Consider the following 22,311-nt stretch of genomic DNA (forward strand, 5'->3'; position numbering starts at 1 on the left):
TTGGAAAGTGGGCATAGAGTGGAGTGAGCGAGTGGCATTGTTCCCTCTCTGACTCCACCCTGACAGCGCCACAGCGCAGCAAAGAGGGTTGCACCACACTGGCGAATACCTAAGGTGCCACCCCTTATAACTTAACAGGTGTGCCAAGACAAAGAAATAAAAGGCTCAGATGAAAGAACAGATCAAAACTCCAGAAAAAGAGGTAAGTAATGAGGAGATAGACAACCTATCTGATGTCGAGTTCAAAACACTGGTAATCAGGATGCTCACAGAATTGATTGAGCTCGGTCGCAAAATGAAGTAAGAAATGAAAGCTATACAAAATGAAATAAAGCAAAATACACAGGGAACCAACAGTGAAGGGAAGGAAAATGGGACTCAAGTCAACGATTTGGAGCAGAAGGAAGAAATACACATTTAACCAGAACAGAATGAAGAAACAAGAGTTCAAACAAAACGAGGAGAGGCTTAGGAACCTCTAGGACGACTTTAAACGTTCCAACATCAAAATCATAGGGGTTCCAGAAGGAAAAAAAAGGAAGAGCAAGAAATTGAAACTTTATTTAAACAAATAATGAAGGAGAACTCCCCCAATCTGGCAAAGGAAATAGAAAATTTTTCTAGTGCCAGGAAATCCAGGAAGCTGAGTCCCAAAGAAGTTGGACCCAAGGAGGAACACACCAAGGCACATCGTAATTACATTAGCCAAGATAAAAGAGAAGGAGAGAATCTGAAAATCATCAAGAGAAAAGAAGACAGTTACCTACAAAGGAGTTCCCATAAAGCTATCAGCTGATTTCTCAAAAGAAACCTTACGGGCAAGAAGGGGCTGGAAGGGAATATTCAAGGTCATGAAAGGCAAGGACCTACATCCAAGATTACTCTATCCAGCAAAGCTATCATTTAGAATGAAAGGGTAGATAAAGTACTTCCCAGTAAGGTCAAGTTGAAGGAGTTCATCATCACCAAGCCCTTATTATATGAAATGTTAAAGGGACTTATCTAAGAAAAAGAAGATCAAAACTATGAACAGTAAAATGACAACAAACTCACAATTATCAACAACTGAACCAAACCCTCCCCCCCTCAAACTAAGCAAATACTAGAATAGGAACAAGATTACAGAAATGATCACCACATGGAACGTTAGCAGCGGGGAGGGGGGAGAATGGGGGAAAAGATACAGGGAATGAGAAGTAGAAATGGTAGGTATAAAATAGACAGGGGGAGGTTAAGAATAGTATGGGAAATGGAGAAGCCAAAGAACTTATATGTACGACCCATGGACATGAACTAAGGGGTGGGGAGGGGAGTGCTTTAGGGTGGGGAGGTACAGGGTGGAGGGGGGATAAAGGGGAGGAAAAAAATTGGGACAACTGTAATAGCATAATCAATAAAATATACTTAAAAACTATACCAATAATCAATAAAGACTACTATATCATGACCCAGTTGGGTTTATTCCAGGAATGGTGAGGTTGACTTAGCATCAGAAAGTCAGTGTAATTCATGTTAATGGCATAAAGGGGGGGAATAATATGGTCATCTTAATGGGAGAAAGCATATGATAAGATTTAATATCACTTATTTAAAAATCTTAGGAAACTAAGAATAGAAACTTCTTTAAATCTATCTGATGACATAAAGGGAGGGGGAGAATGTGGGAAAAGGTACAGGGATTAAGAAGTACAAACTGTCCTTGTGTCCTTTATAGCAGCTCCTACAGACCCCTCTCCCCACTATCCCCTCCCCACTCCCCTCTGGCTGTTGTTACATTGTTCTTAATTTCAATGTCTCTGGTTATATTTTGTTTGCTTTTTTCTTTTGTTGATTATGTTCCAGTCAAGGGGGAGGGTAGAGGTGGGGGAGCGAGGTGGGACTGGCTGGGGTAGGGTGGAGGGATGGGGAGAAAATGCAGACAATTGTAACTGAATAAATAAAATAAAATACAATAAAATAAAACTCAAAAACCCTTAAAAAAAAAAAGGAAGTACAAATTGGCAGGTACAGAATAAACAGGGGGATGTTAAGAACAGAATAGAAAATGGAGCAGCCAAAGAACTTACATGCACGACCCATGGACATGAACTAAGGCGGGGGGTGGGGATTGCCAGAGGGAATAGGGGATACCAGATGGAGGGGGCCAAAGGGGAAACAATTTAGACACCTGTAATAGCAAAATCCACAAAATATATTTTCAAAAAAGAATTGGAAAGGAAAAATCATTACAACATGATTATATGCATAGAAATTTAAAAGAATCTAAAGATATGAAGTATTAAAATAAGTGAATTCAACAAAGTTGCTGGGCACGGCAATATTTAAAATCAGTCTGTTCAGAGGCATACATCTTCTGCAGTTCTTATCAGTAAGGGCAGATGCTGGCATGGAAACCATACAGTTGTATTTCCTGTAGAAAGCCATCGGTGCCCTCCTCCTGCCCTCTCTACCCTGAAATGAGGAATCACTTCCTGAGTGATGCTGGGAGCAGATGGCCTCGAGTCAAGAATCATCCACGGCCATGTGGGCTCGTTTCACCTGCCGTAAACTGATGAGAAAGAGCTGTCAAATTAACAAGTTGCCTTTTTCAATATAAAATCTCACTTGTAATATTTTTTTAATTCAGTTACTGATGCATTTTGTTCCCCAGAGTGTCAGAGCCCCACATGCCGCATAGCCTTTAATTAGTTTCTGGATGATGATACCTCCCCCGAGAAGCAACGCAAATCTTTCCAATCTCAGAGAGAGATAAGAATCCTAATAAAAGAACATATTTAGTATATCTAGGGAGGAAATCAATTATATCTCCATATTTGACCAACAAAAATGAAATTTACATATGTTTCTGCCACTTTGATAAATAAAATTGTTCAAAATTACAACATATCTAGATCAAGAAAAAATGACCAAGAAAAAAGTGTGGGAGGGTGGGGAGGCACCAGCCCTCCCAGATGCTGAGCGTTTGGTGGAGCTGCAGTGGTCGGTGTGGGCCTGGCACAAAATCAGACTGACCAGTGGCACATAATACATGAGCAAAGAAACAGATGAAGTCGAAAAGTTTCAAATTTGTTTTAAGTGATGAAAAAGTAAGTGGAAGTAAAAGACAGTAACAAACAAGGAACTAAAAGGTCAGTATAGACTTAATGGGCACTAGTCACATGTAGCTTCTGAGTGCTTGAAAAGTAACGTGCACCTGAGAAACTGAATTTTTCATTTTATTTAAACTTATTTCAATATAATTTTAAAACTGATACTTGATTCATTTATCAGAAAACCTTCTAAGTATATTTAGAAAAACCTGCATATGTGAATCTACTTTTTTTTTTTTTTAAGATTTTTGTTTATTTTTAGAGAGAGAGGAAGGGAGGGAGAAAGAGAGGGAGAGAAAAATTAACGTATGGTTGCTTCTCGCACACCCTCAGCCGGAGACCTGGCCCACAACCCAGGCATGTGCCCTGACTGGGAATCAACCAGCGACCCTCTGGTTCTGAGGCTGGCACTCAGTCCACTGAGCCACACCAGCCCGGGCCTGTGAATCTACTTTTTCAAATGTGAATTTTATGAAATCTAAGTACAGATCAGATATTTCCTGATAAAAATTTATTGTTCAGATTGATATTTTTTTTCAAATTGAGATGTTTTTATAAGTATAAAATAAACACTGGATTTTAATGACTTAGAAAATAAGAATGTAAAATACATCAATAATTTTTATATTGGTCACATGTTCAAATGATGTTTTGGATATCTTGGGTTAAATAAAACTTACTGAAATTAATACTAAAATTAATTTTACCTGTTTCTTCTTTTTAATGTGGCTACGAGGACATACAAAATTACATAGGTAGCTCAAATTAAATTTCTGTTAAACACTGGTAGACTACAGAGGGAAAAAGTTTATAAAAAATACGGTGATACAATGCTAAACTAATCTAAATATTTTAAAGCAAAAATATTAAATGTTTTGACTTTTTAAAATTGAAATCAGCATTAAGACAAGAATATTTGTGGGGGGTTTTTGCATACTCAGTAGAAGGACATGAATTCTTATAAAATAAAGTAAAAGCTCAGATTTTCCCTAATTCTAGTCTTCAGAAATTACCACTGTTAGTATTTTGGTGTTTTATGTTTTCAGAATTTTTCTTTGAATATATACACTGCACACAAATAGTAGTTTTTCTGATTCTTTGGTTTATAAAATGTGTTGCCTCCTTATATATTGTTCTATAACTTTTACTCACTGTTCTGTGGTTAACTTTTCCTGGGTTGGAAATTCACCTCATTTTTTTAAAACAGCTTTCCTCATAGTTTGATTACCATATTTTACGTAACCATTCCTCTTTTGACTGACTCTTAGATTGTCCTCAATTTTTGTTGCCTATGTCTGCATTTTTCTGTGAATATCCCCTCAGGGGTAGTTTTTATAATTGCTATATCGAAGCGCCAAAACACTGCCACACAGCCCCTTAGGACAGTTGGCAGGGATTTACACTCCGGCAGCAGGAATGCAATATCTCTTGCTATTTCTGCTTGTCTTTCTTATCACTACTATTATTTCTCAGCAATCTTAGAAATTGTCATATTTTTAATTTTGCTAATCTGGGAGGTGTCACTGGTATCTTATTTTAATTTGGGTTTCTTTCGTTATGAGTGATATTTACTGATGTCTTAGAGCTCTTTGAGTTATCTGTTCATTTGCTTAGCTCACATTTCTGTTGGTATGTGTGCCTTTTTCTTACTGCAACTGAGGATCTCGTTATATTCTGTGATTATTAACGTGTATCTTCAGCAGTTTGTCCTTTCTGGGATTGTTCACTAAGCAGATTTCTCAGTCTTCCTGTATTTTCTTCAAAAGTATTTTACCTCTTGCTGTTTTTTCATGTTTGGGTCTTCCTTTATCCATCTGGAATCTGTTTAGATATAGCTTTACTTCTTTTCCAAATGGATAGACTTCAGAAATTTGTCAACGAATCAAGGCTCAGGATTAATTACCTCACGTCCAAGGCCACACCACCCACCAGGCTGGGAATTCATCTCTGTTTTATTTCCTTTTTCAGAGTATGCTCAGCTAATAAGCTCATTAGACTTCTTCCCAAAGGATGCAATGCCAGCAATATGAAATGCTGGAAATTTAATGACACTTCTTCCCATTTACCAGGAAGTGTCTCCCTCCCTCCCACAGAAAGAAACTGCCCTCTCCCATGTTACCACGGAAAATTCCAAGATCTCTTCCCACCCCTCCCAACAGTTTTGTATTCTGCTCAGTGCCAGACAGCCAGGACACACCGAGGCCAGCGTCTTCCACAGTTCCTCCAGTGTGGGGCCAAAGAATCGTTCTGTGTTCTTGCAAATTCAGCATTTCATGAATCTTTGCCCCATGACTTCCAGCAAATTATGAGTCCCTCTAAGGTCATGGTCATTTCCTTCCTTTTTTGGCTGAGTGAGCAGCAGGGCCTGGAGGGGTGGTGTGCTTAAGCCACTTTTCTGCATTTGCATAAAGGTACCTATGCACCCACTAACCTGTCATATTCTTACTCCTTCAAAACACAACCTAATTGTCTACTGTAAAGTCTTCTTCTGGCTCGTTTAACCCAGAGGCCACCCCTTCGTAGACTCATGGTTTCATTATGGCACTTGATCACTTTTAATGCAGGTATTTAGCATTCTAGAGCTTAAGGGCAGACCATAAACAGGTGAACCTATGGTTATTTTAAAGATTTTATTTATTTATTTTTAGAGAGAGGGGAAAGAGGGAGAAAGAGAGGGAGAGAAACATCAACACGTGGTTGTCTCTCATGCGCCCCATACTGGGGACCTGACCCGCAACCCAGGCATGTGCCCTGACTAGGAATCAAACCAGTGACCCTTTGGTTCTCAGGCTGGCACTCAGTCCACTGAGCCACACCAGCCAGGGCCTGATCCTACAATTTGACATGCAGAGGTGAGCAGGGCCAATTAGAGGTGTCTCTTACATGTTGAAATTGGATTCTGACAGTCTGAAACACTTATCTCATGAATCTTGACCATGGCTATACCTTAAAACTGCCTGGGAAGCTTAAAAAAAAAAAACAGCAACAGCAGCCTAGATGCTGATTTAATTGTGTGGCATGGGACCTGGTCATTTTGATATTTAAAGGCTCTCTCGTGACTCGTATGTTCAGTTAGCATTGAGAAACCCTGAGTTAGCTGAATCGTGTGAATTCAGGAGCTGGGGAGTTGTACATCCGTCCGTGCAAACTGAAGCATAGGAGGTCAGATGGGGAGGAAGATTGGGTAATCACTGAGGGGCGTGGCCACGACCTGAGCCCCCAGCAGCTACGTGATCCTGTTCTCACGAGAGCTGTCTGTCACCCGGCTCTGGATTTACGTTCTAGATTGTAATTATTTTACATTATATGGGAACCATTTTAATAAATTTTATCGGTTTTTTTTCCTCGCACCATTTTATGGATCTCTCTTCCCTTTTGTTGGATGTTACTGTGTGGAACTGCGTCTAGAGTGATTCAGAAAAGATCTGAGAAAGAATTTCGTACTTGCTGGGGACCCTTTCAGTGTGAGGACTAGAGTGCTGAGTTTCATAACGCTGTCTTCTCTTTCTTCGATTGTCTCCTCTCCTCTAGTTCTGTGTGCTTGAATTCTAGAACTCTGTGTTAGATGAATGAGGGAGATTCTGGGTCTGAACTCTATTTCTTAACTGAACTCTGATTTCCTTTCTCAGTTTCCTTTTGCCCTCTTCAGCAATATTTTCCAGCTTGTTAACCCAAAGTTGGATTCATTTCTTTTGTTGACTCCATCTAATGAGGTGTTTTAATGTGTTTAGTGCATTTTATTTCTAATACATTTTCCTTATAGCCTGCTTTGATTTTGTGAATACAGTTTCCTTTCATATTCATTTGTGAGATTAATACTGCTTTATTTTTAAGTCTTACTTTGTACTGTCAGTAACTGTCTCCTCAGCTGCTGGGGTTTTTTTATTTGTTATTTGGTGCTTCTCTTTCACACTGTTGGTTTTCCCCCAAATGTCTGATTTTTGGTTGTGCTGAAGATTCCACGTTTGCCTGTGTGTGAACGCCGTTTCTGTCTGTCACGGCCTCCAGTGAGCATGGAGTAGGGGCACAGTTCGCTGCTGGATGTGTACTGTTGGTTTGTCTTCGGAATGGGCTCTTCAGCCTCGGCACCAGAGCTCACTGCCTTAGCTGCTGATTTCCATTGCTCAGCACAGGCAAAGACTCAGGAGGAAGCCATCTCATGTGGCCCCTCTGAATGCTACTCCCCAGCACTCTGACACTCCTCCTGAGCCCCCTTCCTTCTCAGACCCATTGGCTCTGGGCTGGGGACCCTTTTTCACCTTTTAGCCCTTTCCCATCTGTCTTCTATCCTCATAGCCCAACTAAATTGTTGTTGTTGAGGGTGACTAGCACATCTCTCTTGCCAAACTAATTTTTTTTAAGGGCAGTGTTGTTTTCATTCAACATTTTCTTACAAAAAAAATAAAATAACTGGAACATGTGTGCAGAACTAGGAAGGACCCAGCCCCTCACCCCCAGCCCTGCAGGGGCCCTCAGGGCGAGGCACATGGTGGCTCCACACAGGAGGCCTGGCCTGGACTTGGCCAGAACTGCCCACCCAGAGCCCCCTCCCCACTGTGAACCGCAGGCTCAGGTCAGGCCTCCAGACTTCGGGCTTCCCCTCTGCCCTGCCATGAGGTCTTCCACAGGCCAGACTGCTCTGGACACTTCCTTCTACTCAGCTGACCAGGGAGGTGGTAAACAGAGGTGGCTTGAGGAAGAGTGGGCCGCCCTGGAAATGGTTGGTCTATCCCTAAGCTGACAAGGCCCCCAAGGAGGCTGGAGTGGCTCCCCAAGTGGGAGCCAAGGCTGAGAGGACCCAGGCCGTGGCAGTAGGCAGGAAGCACCCCAAAGGAGCTCAGACATGCTCTGTGGGACCAGGGCCACTAGCGTGGGAGTGGGCAGGGTCAATGGCTTGCAGGGACCCAGCACTGGGCTACGGGACACCAGCAGAGGGGCCAAGAGGCCATCAGCAGGGTCTGTGTCGAGGTCCAGCCTCCAGTAAGCTTCACACAGAGGCAAATCGTTAGCTTCAGAAAGACTCAAGCTTTTCCACCACCAAAGACCCAGGGAGAGATGAGAGCTGGGGGAGGGAGAACTACACAGAAGCCAAGTTAAGAAAATAGCACTCCACACCTGCCTCTCCCTTCTGTGCCAGCGCCCTGCCAGGCAGGCCTCCCGCTACATTGGGTCCTTCAGCATCCTAAAGGGAGGGGCTGTTCAGCACCAGCTTATGCAGGTCTATGACCCCAGCAGGTCCCTCTGCTGATCTGGCAGGTGTCTGTCCTGTCTGTCACATGGCTGACCTAGCCCCTGCTGCCACCCACATCCTGGCTTCAGCTGCCATCCTCTTGCTGGGAGATACCAGCCTCACCACAGTGGCAGCCAGCATCCAAGGCTCACTGGTCTCTCATGGTTCCTACACTTTGCATGGACCCTGAGGGCAGAGACCTGTCTTATTTCTGGGCCTGGGCCTGGATCAGGTGACAAGAACAGAGACCCCTTGTTCTGTCCTGTGCCACGGCACCTGCTGTGCCATCACAAACCGGCTTCTCAATCAGCGCCCCCCCCATCTCACCAACATGCTTGCTGGGGGATCTGCTGCGAGGGCTCACGAAGGCTGTGGGGAGCACAGGCCAACCCGCCCTTGTCTCCCTAGCGTCCTCCTGCAGTCTGCCCTGCCTCTGGCTCCCACCCTCAGCGCTCAGTCTCAGAAACCATCCCAGTCACCTAGCAGTGTTCTGAGGACAGCAGAGGGCGAGAGGCAGAGTAAATCACGAGTTGAAAGTGGGCATCTCTTGCCAAATTTAAAGGGATCAAACTGACCACCCATCTGTGAGACTTTTCTTGCCCTCTGGGATCCCATACTGCCCTGTGGCTGCTCCTCTTGGCCTCCCTTCCTAAACAACATTTCAGGTCAACCTCTCACTGTCAACCCTGAACTTGGCCCTGGCCATCTTCCCACTCTGCATTCTCTGATTGGCTCTGCCATCCCCATCTTTAGCATAATGTGCCCAGAAGTGAACTTTCTGTCCTTCCTCACCAGTCTTCTCCGCATCACTGATTGCGACATCGTACTGCCAGTTCCAAGTCCCTGCTCTCCCTTCACATCCAAAAGGCACTCCCGCACCATATCCCAGCACTTACAGCTTCATCCTGCGCCACCTCCACCCCCACACTTGTCCTAACCATCACAGTCTTGCCTGACTATTTCAGTTGATTTTGGCCTCTCTACAATCCACAGAAAAGTCCAGAGTAGACCTTTAAAATCATGAGTTAGTTTGAGTTTGTCTACTTATCTCATATCCAGTGGCTTCCCGTTGTATCTAAAATAAACACAGGGGGCCTGGTCGGGTGGCTCAGTGGATTGGGGCATCCTGTACTCCAAAAGCTTGTGTGTCCTGTTCCTGGCCAGGGCACATACCTGGGTTGCAGGGTTGATCCCTGGTTGGGGCACATATGGGAGGCAACTGATTGATGTTTCTCTCTCTCTCTCTTTCTCACCCTTCCTTCCTCTCTAAAATCAATAAACATATCCTCAGGTGAAGATTTAGAAAAAATTTTAATGAAATAAATACCAGGGTCCTCTCCATATTCATTGTACTTTTTTTTCTATCCTCACCCAAGGACATTTTTTTTCACTGCTTTTAGAGAGAGAGGGAGAGAAAGTTTAGAGAAAGGGGAAGGGAGGGAGAAAGCGAGGGAAAAACATTGATGTGAGAGAAACATCAGTTGGTTGCCTCTCATATGTGCCCCAGCCAGGGACTGAACCCACAACCTAGGCATGTGCCCTGACCGGGAATCGAGTCTGCGACCTTTTGGTCTGCGGATACAGCGAACCGACAGAGCTACACCGGCCAGGGCCTCTCCATACTCATTTTATGCTACTCTGTGTTCCCACTACGTTGTCACCTTTTGTTTCTTCAGAAGCACCAAGTTTTTCCCACATCACATGTGCACACGTTTTTTCTTCTTTCTGGAACATACTTCTTCTTACCCTTCTCCTGTGTACTTTTATTCATTACTTGGTTTTTCCCAACAACAGACAATTGTCTGACACCGACTGGGTGTCCTGCAGGTCATTTTGGTGCTGACACTCCCCAGAGCTGATGTCCACCCCCTGAGTGAAGGGCTCGGTATGGCAAGGCCGCCTTCACTTCATGTGTCAACCACAAACTTGGCGGGTTCCAGTGGACTACCCCCTCTTTGATTTGACAGTTTTCTGGAATGACTCACAGCACCCAGGAAAGCACTATACTTAAAATTACAGTTTTATTATAAAGTATACAACTCAGGAACAGCCAAATGCAAGAGATATATATGTACGGGCAAAGTGTGGGGGTGGGAGGAGACTGCGGAACTTCCATGCCTTCTCCGTGCATAGCGGCCTCCCACAGCGTATCAGTGTGTTCGCCACCCCACAAGTTTCCCAGCCGCCTCATTCCACGTTTCATTTTTCAAGGGTTCATTCCATAGGCATGATTGATGAAATCACTGGTCTTTAGTGATTGAACTCAGTCTTCTGCCCCTCCCTTCCCCTGAGAGTCTAACCCCCAAATCACAGGATTGGTTTTTCTGGCAACCAGCCTGCATCCTGAAGCTATTTCAGCCCTTTTCTCTCTTGAATCACCATTAGCAGATGCCCCTGAGTTACATCTCAATAGACCTGTTACAAACAGCGGTTCATTCAGACTCAGAAAGCCTGGTCACTTTTATTACACCCTTCTGAATTGTATAAATTGCTTCTTAGGAAAAACTAGTAAACAGTGTTAAAGTTTTGAAATCAAAGTGAAAGTATAATCCATTCCTTTCTAATGCTGGGTAATATTATTTGTAAAGATAAACCACAATTTGCTGTTTACCTCTTGATGGACATTTGGGCTGTTCCCAGTTTTGGGTTATTACAAGTGAAGCTGCTTATTATACCATATTCATCCTTCAAATCATGCACTGTGTCACTCTGCAAGATTCTGTCCTGGGACCCCCAAACTAAATTGTCTGCCCTTGTTCTCCTTTCCCATAAACTATTACTTTCCATCGTGGTACTTCGTGTCATTTTTACTTGCGGGATATGTGCATCCACAGTGAGACTCTGCGCTCCAACGGAGCAGGACACTGTCTCTCTTGTTCGCCGCCATAGACACACGTGCACACGCCTAGGAACATGTAACACATGGGCTCAAATATATGCGGGAAGTAAACTAGGCTTTCCAGACAAGTGTAGTTGTGAGGAGCCGTAGGTGCCGAGCCCTCTGAGGGAGAGAAGCTGGCAGTGCTGGTTGAAGGCTCACATTTACGCAGAGACTCCAGTGAGCAGGTCTGCTGGTGAGATGACCCTGCTGCCAAGTACCAAGCCGGTGAGGAGCAGTCATTTCTGTTGATCAGTGGAAGACTGACAGACGCCATCAGCATCGATTAGGGGAGCATCTTCAGGGGCCACAGATGGTGTTTTCACCACTTCTCCTTTTGAAGATGGGACCTTGGGGAAAGAATCCAGAACTTTGGTTTTTCTGGGTTTTGTTTAAGAACTAGGAATGGTGAGTTTTTAGCTGTGAGTAGAGTCCTTTTCGTGAGCATGAGGAAGAAGATACTTTTTCCAGAGCAAGTTAACCAGATCCAAGAGGAATCTGAAGTACGAGGGGAGGGGGAAAGGAATCCAGATAATCCTCAGCACCCTGAAGAACAGGTCATATAGAACAGAAAAGAAAATCAAGAGTTGGAGCAAAGCAGGGAAGTGGGGGCACTCGGTGATTCAAATGAGAAAATCAGTGTGAGGGGAGTTGGAAAAAGTACTTCCGGAATCTAAAAGTACTTCCAGTACTTCTGGACTTGACAGGGAAGTCAAGTCTAGATTCTGACAAATTTAGTAAGACTAGTTTGTGTCTTACCAAGTGCTTCTCCAGACTCGATTAGGAGCCTTGTGTGCAAGAGGGAAATGGGACCCACTCGCTTGCTTGCTCAGAATCAGATGAGTAATGTATGCGAAGGGGCTTTGCTTCTGGGAGCGATGCGCTAGTGCAGTTGGGATGGTGACTATTATTAGTAAGGAGAGACAGACTAGCACTCAGAAAATCCATGTGGTTGGGGTTAGAGGTGCCTTAGAGGGCAGCATTTGAGTGAAAATAAAAAGGAAAAACAGGTGATGTCATGCCACCCAGCCAAAAGGAAAGAATGTAATGGGAATTTCCTGATGTAGACATGGTATGTTTCCATAAAACCTAATTATCTCAATTGCTACTGGGACTCTTGCCAGACTGACAGCAGACATTTAACAAATCCATGACTTGTTGACCGTTTCACTTTCTGGAAGATAAAAGTGATACGGGGTCCTGCCACTCTGGGCCTAATTCTGACCAGAACGGTGAAGTGTAAGTCACTGGAACTTGGGAAGAAGTGACAATGTCTCTTCATTCAGGCTGGCTGGGAGGTCAAGACCAAGCCAAGAAATGCATATGTAGTTTAAGGAGGGCTAGACTTCGAAGCACAGGAAAAGGCCATTCTTTTCTTTTTTTTCAATTACAGTTGGCATTCAGTATTATATTAATTTCCGGTGTACAGCATAGTGGTTAGACAGTTACATAATTTACAAAGTGATCCCCTTGATAATGCAAGTACCCACCTGGCACCATAGAGAGGTATTACAGTGTTGTTGATCGTAGTCCCTGCGCTGTACTTGACATCCCTGTGACTGCTTTGTAACTGCCAATTTGTTCGTAATCCCTCCACCTTTTTCACCCAGTCCCCCAGTCTCCCTCCCCTCTGGCAGCCTTCAGTTTGTTCACTGTGTCTATGAGTGTGTTCTGTTTGTTTCTTTTGTTCTTTAGATTGCACAGATAAGTGAAGTCACATGGTATTTGTCTTTCTCTGTCTGACTTATTTCACTTAGTGTAATACCCTCAAGGTCCATCCATGTTGTTGCCAATGGTAAGATTTCGTTCTTTTTTATGGCCAAGTAATATTCCACTGCATATACGTACTACAGTGTTTTTATCCACTCATCTATTGTTGGCGCTTGGGTTGCTTCCATAGCTTGGCTGTTGTAAATAACTCTGCAGTGAACATAGGGTTTGTATATCTTTTCAAATAAGTATTTGGGTTTCTTTGGATCTATACCCAGAAGTAGAATTGTTGGGTCATAAAGCAATTCATTTTAAATTTTTCGATGACCCTCCATACTGTGTTCCACAAGTAGCTGCATCAGTTTGCATTCCCACCAACAGCGTATGAGGGTTCCCTTTTCTCCACACCCTCGCCAACATTTGTTGTTTGTTGACTTATAGATGATAGCTATTCTGACAGGTATGAGGTGATGTCTCGTTGTGGTTAATTTGCATTTCTCTGATGATTAGTGATGTTGAGCATCTTTTCATGTCTCTTGGCCATCTGTATGTCAGGCCCTCTGTCCATTTTTAAATGGATTTTTTTTTTTTGGTGTTGAGTTGTATGAGTTCTTCATAAATTTTGGTTACTGACCCCTTATTGGATGTGTCTTTGGTGAATATCTTCATTCAGTAGCTTGTCTGTCTGTTTTGTTGATGTTTTTCTTTGCTGTGCAAAAACATTTTAGTTTGATGTGGTCCTGTTTGTTTATTTGTTTTTGTTCCCTTGCCCAAGGAGCTTTATCAGAAAAAATACTGCTAAGAGAGATGTCAAAGAATGTGCTGTCTGTTTTAAGATGACCATTCTTTAATGGCCTCAACCTCTGGAAGGAAAGTTGAGTACTCTAAAAAAATAGTATCCTGCCCTGGCTGGTGTGCTTCAGTGGATTGAGTGCCAGCCTGCAAATCAAAAGGTCACTGGTTCGATTCCCAGTCTAGGGCACATGCCTGGGTTGCGGGCCAAGTCCCCAGTAGGGAGCATCTGAGAGGCAACCACACATTGATGTTTCTCTCCCTCTCTTCTCCTTCCCTTCCCCTCTCTAAAAATAAATAAAATCTTTAAAAAAATAGTATTCTAACTTCACAATTATAGTTAAGCTGGTGAGAAATAAGCAGATGTCTATTTCTCTGAGCTTTTAGACAAATTGTGAGTTTTCAAAAGACACATGCCAAAACGTGGAAAAAAGACCTAGAATCAAGGCATAGATTTTTGATAGAGACAGGTATAGAACAAAAAGGCTGAAGGATTCTTGTTTTCTCCTTAGATACAGAGCTGACAGAAAGTAAGGGACCCTTAGCCTGGGTCAGTGTCCTAGTATTGAAAGAAATACTTTTTTTTAAAATCCTCACCTGAGGACATTTTTTCATTGCTTTTGGAGAGAGAGAAACATTGATGCAAGAGAGAAGCATAGACTGGTTGCCTCCTGTACGTGCCCAGACCGGGAATCAAGTGCACCCGGACCGGGGATCAAATCCACAACCTAGGTATGTGCCCTGACCTGGAATCAAACCTACAACCTTTCAGTTACGGGACAACGCTTCAACCAACAGAGCCACACCAGCCAGGGCTTGAAAGAAATACTTTAAGAATGATCTTTGAATAACATCAACAAAACATTAATAATGGTCAAAGTTAAATAATGGACATGGACATATAGGAATTAATTAGATTGTTGTCTCTATTTCTGTGTATGATTGAAATTTTTCATGATACTTTTTAAAAATTACATTATAGAGAACCATTGATAAGAGGGACTGTAATAGATGAACACTGAGTCACAGCCCCACCTGTAGCCACGTTAGTGGTAGGAAAAAAAGAAGGGAGACGTATTGGGAAGTCCCACCTTTGTTGAAATAACTAGCAAATTCTCCATTGTTGTATTACCTTAGAAGAAATCACATGTATCATCTTTGAGGGACAATCCCTGCATGTTGATATGCTTTGTGTCCCTTCTAAAAAATAGAACAGGTGGGAGGAACAGGGTTGTTGATATTTTCAACAGGTCTGCGTTGAAGACAGAAGCCCCACCCCCGCCTCAGGGGAAAGGGGACCCTCTGAGCCTGGTATTGGGAGGGTAGTTCCAAGAGAAGCCTCTGGGTGGCACTAGGGCCCTCCCCTCTGAGGCCAGCCCTGTCCTAAGCAGCAGCAGCAGCAGCAGCAGCAGCAACCTGACCAGCTGAGAAGCTGTTCTCATTCGCTTCATGTCTTGTGGATTTGCTGCCTCCTTGTGTTTATCTGTTAGAATAAAAACTGCAACAAGTGGAATTATGCTTGGAAACCAAGAAAGACTGAGGTCGCTTTTCTCAGACTCCTTTATTGCTCCTTTTTGTCCTCCCCAAATCTTCATTGTTGGTGTAGCATAGGGGCTCCAAACCCAAACGGGGAGCTGCTTAAGTGTTCGTGATATTCCGGAAAAACCGCCCAGAGCACTGGCATATGTGGATGCGCCGTTATTACTCACATTGCAGGGGAGCGCACCGACGGTGGCGGGTTGGTGCGAGAGAGACCGCGCCGCCTCCCGTCTGAGGATCGTCATTAGGGGTCCCAGACAGACGAGGCACATGTCCTACACGTGACTCTAAACTGCATTACCTCAGTGTGTAAAGGTCCAGGCGGAGTCACAGGACAAGAAGCCATTCCCAAAATGAGATAAGGAGGGAGTCACAATCCATTACCAAAACAATACACATTCCGTCTGGCCAGCCCTCATTCATGGGAGGGGGACAGGCCGTGTCCATTGACCCCACAGTTGGGGTGCCCCCTGGACAGTCTTAAGTACTTATATTCAGTCCCTTGGTGACCTCATCCAGATTGATTACTTCCAATACCACACCTCCAAGTCTTTGCTCACACGGCACCTTCTCAAGAAGTAAGGCCCATGTGGCCGTTCTGCTTTAGAATGCCACCGGTACCCTCTTACACTTACCATCTTTTCTTTCTGTAGCATTTACTACCGCCTGACATGCTGTTATGTTGGTTTTTTATATTGTTTCCTGTTTGTCTTTACCTGCTGGAATGTAGACTCCCCACATGGGAGCAGTGGGCTTTTGTTGTGTTCGTTGGTGTGCGCCCTGAGCCTGGACCAGGTCCTGGCCCAGTAAAGTATTGATAACAGGAAAATAGAGACTGTCAGGAAGGAAGAAGGACCAGCAGTGTCAGAACAGCCGAGAGTACCTGCAGATGGTAACTGAAGGCTGTCCACTGAGCGAAGACTCTGGGACCCCTTGCCTTTTGTCGGGGTGCCAGGGGAGGGGTCTGCACACTCTTGCATCTTGGGGAAGTGGTGAGATGTCAGAACCTTGAGGTTTCTATTTGTGAAAGGGCCAAAGTTTAGCCACGCTAGCGTCTTAGAGTGAGTGTCCTTCTCCAGCCAGCCTGGGAAGCCTGCCTGGGTCAGCGCTTGGGTGCACTGAGGCTGCCATTTGCGAAGCTGACCCCATCCTGCAAACGCAGAGCTCAGCAAGAGGGGGCTTGATGGTGCAGGCCGAGAGCATCATGTCTGTGTGTAACACTCGGCAACAACACTCAGCAGCAAGCCCCTTTCACAAGTTAGTGAGTGAAAATGCCAGCTTTAAAATTAGTTCAGCTATTATCTGAGAGGTATATTTGTTCAGCTTATTAATAACCCTTTTAACCAGAAGTCAGTTCACGGCTATTACAGCAGCTTTTCAAACCACTAAGTGCCCAGTTTACAATTGGGGGAACATTGAAATGACTTGGAATTATGTGACCACTGGGAGTTAGTCTCGCCTAGTGCTTTGAAGAAAGTTCCTAGCTTGAAGTTGATCACTTTACTTATGAAAAATGTTTGTGTTTCTTTGTAAAAATATAATTGAATATATGTTATGATACATAAGCTTATTTTTCTACATTTAATTACCCTTCTTACCAAGTTACTTTAAAGTTAACTTTTTTCGTATTTTTAGACTTTACCAGTGAACATTTGCTAATTTAGATTAAATAGCTTGCGTTCTCTGTCATAGCTGTGTTAGCATTATCTTTCTTACGTGGGATAAGCCATCCAGGGCCATTGCGTTAAAGGTCCAATTGGAGGTCAGTGCTCTCAGGTACCTTCTGGGGACAAGACAGTCCAAAAGGTCGGGTCAGGAAGCTCAGCTTATCAAAGTCTTGTCACATTTTGCTTCCTGTGAATGGACATGGTTGTGATTTCTCATCAGAGAGGAGCTCAGGGTAGGTGTTCGGGGATTGCTTCGCTGCCTGGCCTGAGATGTGGATGGCAGTGGTGCTGACTCTGGGGGCTGGGATAATAACTTGGTACTTTCCTTTCTCACAGTTGTTTCCTCTCTTTGCTCCTGGTGGCTGCTGTGGTTTGGAAGATCAAACAAAGCTGTTGGGCCTCCAGACGCAGAGAGGTAAGCCTCAGTGGGTAAAGATATGCGAATCCTAGTAAGAGCTTTGCCGTTCTACACACCTCCCTTAAGCATGCCAGCGTCAGCTATTTAGTGTTCATTGACGGACATGCCCACAGTGAGAATAATGCCGCTGTTTCTACAGATGGTCAGCAGACTTCAGGTGGTGCTATGTAAAGTGTAAGTAATTCTGCCCCCATGGTCTTAACTTTCTGAAAGGAAACTCTAGTGTTGACTTACAGGGCTGGCTTTACCTGTGCTCCCAGAACGCTGGTCCCTAACTTAGGCTGCAGATCTGAGGGCTCAGTAGCACGGCCTTCACAAGAGCCTTTCCTAAGAATGGGAGTAAAATCAGCCATTTAAGCATCTCAAAATTTTCTCATTATTCAAGGAAGGGTAAATATGTATCTAATTAAATTTTGTATTGAGTTTTATTTTTTAATGAGTCTTGATTTATTTCCAAAACTTCATTACAAAAGTGAGGAGTCAAGCAAATATTTAAAATAGACAAGTCAAATAAATACACTTGGTTAAAAGTTAAAGCATAAGAACTTTGAATAGAATAACAATAAAAATTTATTTAAAAAATTAAGTAAAAAAAAAGAACTGTGTTTATTGCAACTTTCACTTGTTAATACTCTGCCTTCCGGTCACCAGGGAGTGCACTGTTGCTAGCGGAAACACACTAAGGTCTAGACGTATGTGCACTCCTTGGTTTTCTGTGTCTGCTCATGCCTTTTTTTCTGTATAAAAATCAGTCTATGATCCTGGCTGGTGTGGCTCAGTGGATTGAGCACCGGCCTGCAAACCAAAGGGTTGCTGGTTCGATTCCCAGTCAGGGCACATGCCTGGGTTGCAGTTAAGGTCCCCAGTGGGGGGGCACATGAGAGGCAACCACACGTTGATATTTCTCTCCCTCTCTTTCTCCCTCCCTTCCCCTCTGCCTAAAAATAAATAAATAAAATCTTTTTTAAAAATCTAAAAAATACCAATCTATAGGCAAGATTTGGAAGGGAGTGGAATAGCTAAAATCAAAACTCAGAAGCACCCAGCACTGTTTATGGAACATCAGCGTGTGTGGCGGGGTTCAGATAGGTCCCAGGACACGGGCCTCTTCCTGAGGCTGTGACACCTTTTCTGACCCACACAAAGGTGATGTTATCGTAGAGGTCATGTTGCATCCTCTTTTTTTTCATTTTAAAAATTCAGGGGGTAACATTCAGAGGATTCTCTAATAGCTCTGTTACTAAGATATTTTAAAGTCCCAATGAATTGTAAATATTCTGAAAAAACGCAAGTTGTCTAAATGGAGTGAGAAAAAAGTGGGAGCCACAATACACTAGTAACCAGGGAAGGAGGAATCGAAAACTTGTCAAAATATTATTCTCTCCACAACGGGCATTATTAGACCCAGGGAGTTTCAATTTGAGATGAGCTCATGATGAGTCTATTCCTTATTGGGTGGTCATGAGAATTATTTTCAAAACATATAAACTGTTCCAGAGCAAAAGATAAGATGAGAAGTTTTAAGAGTCCTAAGTCGTCCCTGGCTGGGCAAGTCAGTCGGTTAGAGTGCCGTCCCGCTCTAATGCCAAAGTTGCAGGTTCGAACTCCAGTCAGGGCACGTACGGGAAGCAGACAATGAATGCGCAAAGAAGTGAGACAGCAGAAATGATGTCTCTCTCTCTCAGGCAAATACACAAACAAATAAAATTTTGAAGAGTCCTAAATTATGCATGAAAACCTTGAAACCAATACCCGAGAAAGTTAGCACCAAAAAATAAAGGCCAGTAAAAAATAAAAGTCAATAAAACCATAAAACCTAAATTTTTAGTAGTGGCCAAGTAATCATTTAATCATTTTGGAATTCATCACCAATTCCCACTCGAAAAATAAAATGTTATAAACTCAAAAAATAACACCTCCTTTACACTTCAAAGATAACCAACACCATTCATGACCAAAAAATACCAAAGGCTGTACTGATAAAGTACAGACATCACTCATAGTAAGAGCCGACATTTGAGCATTCCTAAATTCTAGGCACTGTCCGAAAGGTTTCTGTAGGTTAACTAATTGAACTCTGTGACATAGTTACTGGCACTAGCTGTGTCTCACAGGTAAGGGAATCGAGGCCCAGAGAGGCATAACTCACCCATCATCACAGTTTCCTAGAGGCTGAACTGGGCTTTAAACCCGGGACTTCGGCCTTCACAGGCTAATTGTCATGTCGTCCCCATAGTCACTAATTTTATTCTGGATGTTCTAGACTGCACTGAGAGAAAGAGAAGTAGGTTTTGTTACTACTGAAAAGGGTACAAAATTATTTTCAGGTAAGATTATTGCAGTACAGTATAGTAGAGATTTACCTGCATAAAAATTAATCCTGCAGTGTATAAAGAATTAAAAAATGAATAAGACAGAAGACAACCAACTGGAAAACAATCACAACATACATGAAAGAAAATAAAAAAAATGAACACTTTTGAAGAAAGGTTTTTTTAGAAAGTATGCTTATTATGCAATTGACCAACCAATAAACTAAGTTTTTACACTTGTGATTTCAAATTTCTGTTACTGTGAATCTGACCATTCAGAATATATTTCATCATTTCTAACCAGTTAGTCATGATTTACCCCTCTCAGAACTGTAGAAGAGATGATGTGATGTGATTTATAACAACAAAAACAACAGCAGCTAACACTGCGTAAGTCCTTGCTACGCACCAGGCGGCTTTAAGTGCGTTTACACACGTTATCTCCTGCGCTCTTCACAAAGGAACTCAAATGGGACCAGACGAGGGTCTTACTGTGGCTCCAGCACTTAGAATAGCTCGTGGCCCAGAGTAGGTTGTGCATGTATTTGTTGAGTAAATAGACCAACAACTTTATGAGATGTAAGAATCTTCTTATTGGTATTTTAAAAATACATATCTACCATAAAAATGCCCTTCTAAAACAGCCATGATCTGTCCAGCCCAAGATTTTCAGTCCTACTATAGTTCCGAGCCGATGGTTTGAGGTAAGGCTTCTGAGACAGGACCCAAAGCTTCAACAACATGACCAGACCTCTGACGTCCTTGGTGACACGTGATTGACCACCCACCCTGTGCTGGACACCATGCTAGTGAAAGGATCTCATTGGATCCAACTGACATACTTAGGGCAGTAAAAACTCATTTCGGAGAGGAAGGAACTGAAGCCCAGAAACACTCAACACCTTTTTCAGGGTCATACAACTGGAGAGCAGTGGAGCGGGACTCACAGCCAGGCCTCCCTAAATCCAGAGCCCCTGCTGGTCCCCTTAACTCTGCGATACTTCACATTTGTTTATGTTTTTAGCTTACACCGCCTCTGTGAACGGAGCTCTTTCCAGTCCTATCTCCTGTGTAACAAGGGACAGGTCTTTGTTGCTGCAGAAATACTTGGTTCAAGTTTCAGCAGGAAAAAAAAAAAAAAGTCTGGCTTTAATCTAGTAATAAAAATAGGAAGAGATAGGGCTATATCATTTATTTTATGTATTTACAGCAGGCATTGTATCCATACTAAAGTATTTATCTCTAACAGATAAGGATTTTTTCTTTAATATAGTGACAATACTGTGACCATATCCAACAAGATTTAATAATTCCTAATGTTATCTAGTACCTGTTTCCTATCCAAGTTTCCCCAGCTGTTGTAAAAATATTTTGGCTTTGATTTGTTTGAATCAGGGAAGATGAGATATTTTTAATATATAATATTCTCTAATAAAATCCCCTCAGTACTCACTGCATTAATGCTTGCTGTATTAATTGCCAGCAACTTCTTCGAGAGATGCAGCAGATGGCCAGTCGTCCCTTTGCCTCTGTAAACGTTGCCTTAGAAACCGATGAAGAGCCTCCTGATCTTATTGGGGGGAGTATAAAGGTGAGAATGTGATTACAAAGTCTCTACAACCTAATTCGTCAAAAGTCATGCTTCCGAGTCTGGGAAATCTGAGAGAGCAGGAACTTTATCCTGTGCCCTCTTACGATTTCCTCTCTTTTTTTATAAGCAGCCAACATAGCAAAGTTGCCATGGATTCTTTGCTTTCACTTTCTAGTCTTCGATTAATGTTACTAAGAAATCTCTTGTTAAGGGGATTTTAAAATATAAATGATTTGCCTGATATTCTATGACATAATACTTTAAAACTTAATAACGCTAAATTGAACCATTGTTCTTTGTAAGTATTTGGGGAGATTTTTTTAAAGGGACAGAATCATAATTCACTATGAATTTTATGGAAAATAAATATTTCTGACCCTCTTCAAGTGATTAGAAAAGTGATAAGACTTTCTGTTTTAACAAAGTGATGATATATTGCAGATACTTTGGGAAAACAGCTATTTATCCTGAACAAAACATACTTACTACAGCATTACTGAGCTCACAGGAAGTAGGTAATATATTCAAGGATCGCTCTCCTTTCCCTTATCAAAGAAAGAACAAGCTATGAACCAAAACCAGAACCATGAGTGGTCTAAAGTGATTCCTGAAGACGAGAGAGATGCGCCTTCATGAACAAGTGTCAGCAACAACAACAGATGATGGAATATAGGATATCTACGTGTGACATTTTAAAGAGATAAAAGACGGGCCCTGGCTGGTGTGGCTCAGTGGATTGAGCACCAGCCTGAAAACCGAAGGGTTGCCAGTTCAGTTCCCAGTCAGGGCACAGGCCTGGGTTGTGGGCCAGGTCCCCAGTAGGGGGCACATGAGAGGCAACTACACATTGATGTTTCTCTCCCTCTTTCTCCCTCCCTTCCCCTCTCTAAAAATGAGTAAATAAAATCTTTTTTAAAAAAAGGCGGAAGCATAAAGGTGCGGAAGCCACGCGAGTCAAGCATAGCCAAGCATATCTGAAAAACAACCAAATGGAATCATTAGAAATGGAAAATATAGTAGTAGAAATTTTTTTTAAATAACTCAGTTTACATGTTAAACAGCACAGGAGACACAAGTGAGGAGAG

General features: G+C 42.9%; 1 protein-coding gene across 5 annotated transcripts in view; it reads left to right on the forward strand.

Annotated features, from left to right (window-relative positions):
- The window catches only part of ATRN (attractin), a 158,896-nt gene that overhangs the window by 126,318 nt on the left and 10,267 nt on the right, over positions 1-22,311 (forward strand). For 3 of the 5 annotated variants that reach the window (XM_045194786.3, XM_024559427.4, XM_053926925.2), the window contains exons 26-27: positions 17,242-17,320; positions 21,119-21,226. In XM_045194786.3, coding sequence (XP_045050721.2) covers positions 17,242-17,320; positions 21,119-21,226 — 187 coding nt within the window. Of the gene's footprint in view, positions 1-2,416; positions 6,076-14,325; positions 14,649-17,241; positions 17,321-21,118; positions 21,227-22,311 lie in introns of those variants that run through there. The other 2 variants (XM_045194784.3, XM_053926924.2) reach the window with 2 other exon arrangements.

Source organism: Desmodus rotundus, chromosome 6, assembly GCF_022682495.2.
Source record: "Desmodus rotundus isolate HL8 chromosome 6, HLdesRot8A.1, whole genome shotgun sequence".
NCBI lineage: Eukaryota > Metazoa > Chordata > Mammalia > Chiroptera > Phyllostomidae > Desmodus > Desmodus rotundus.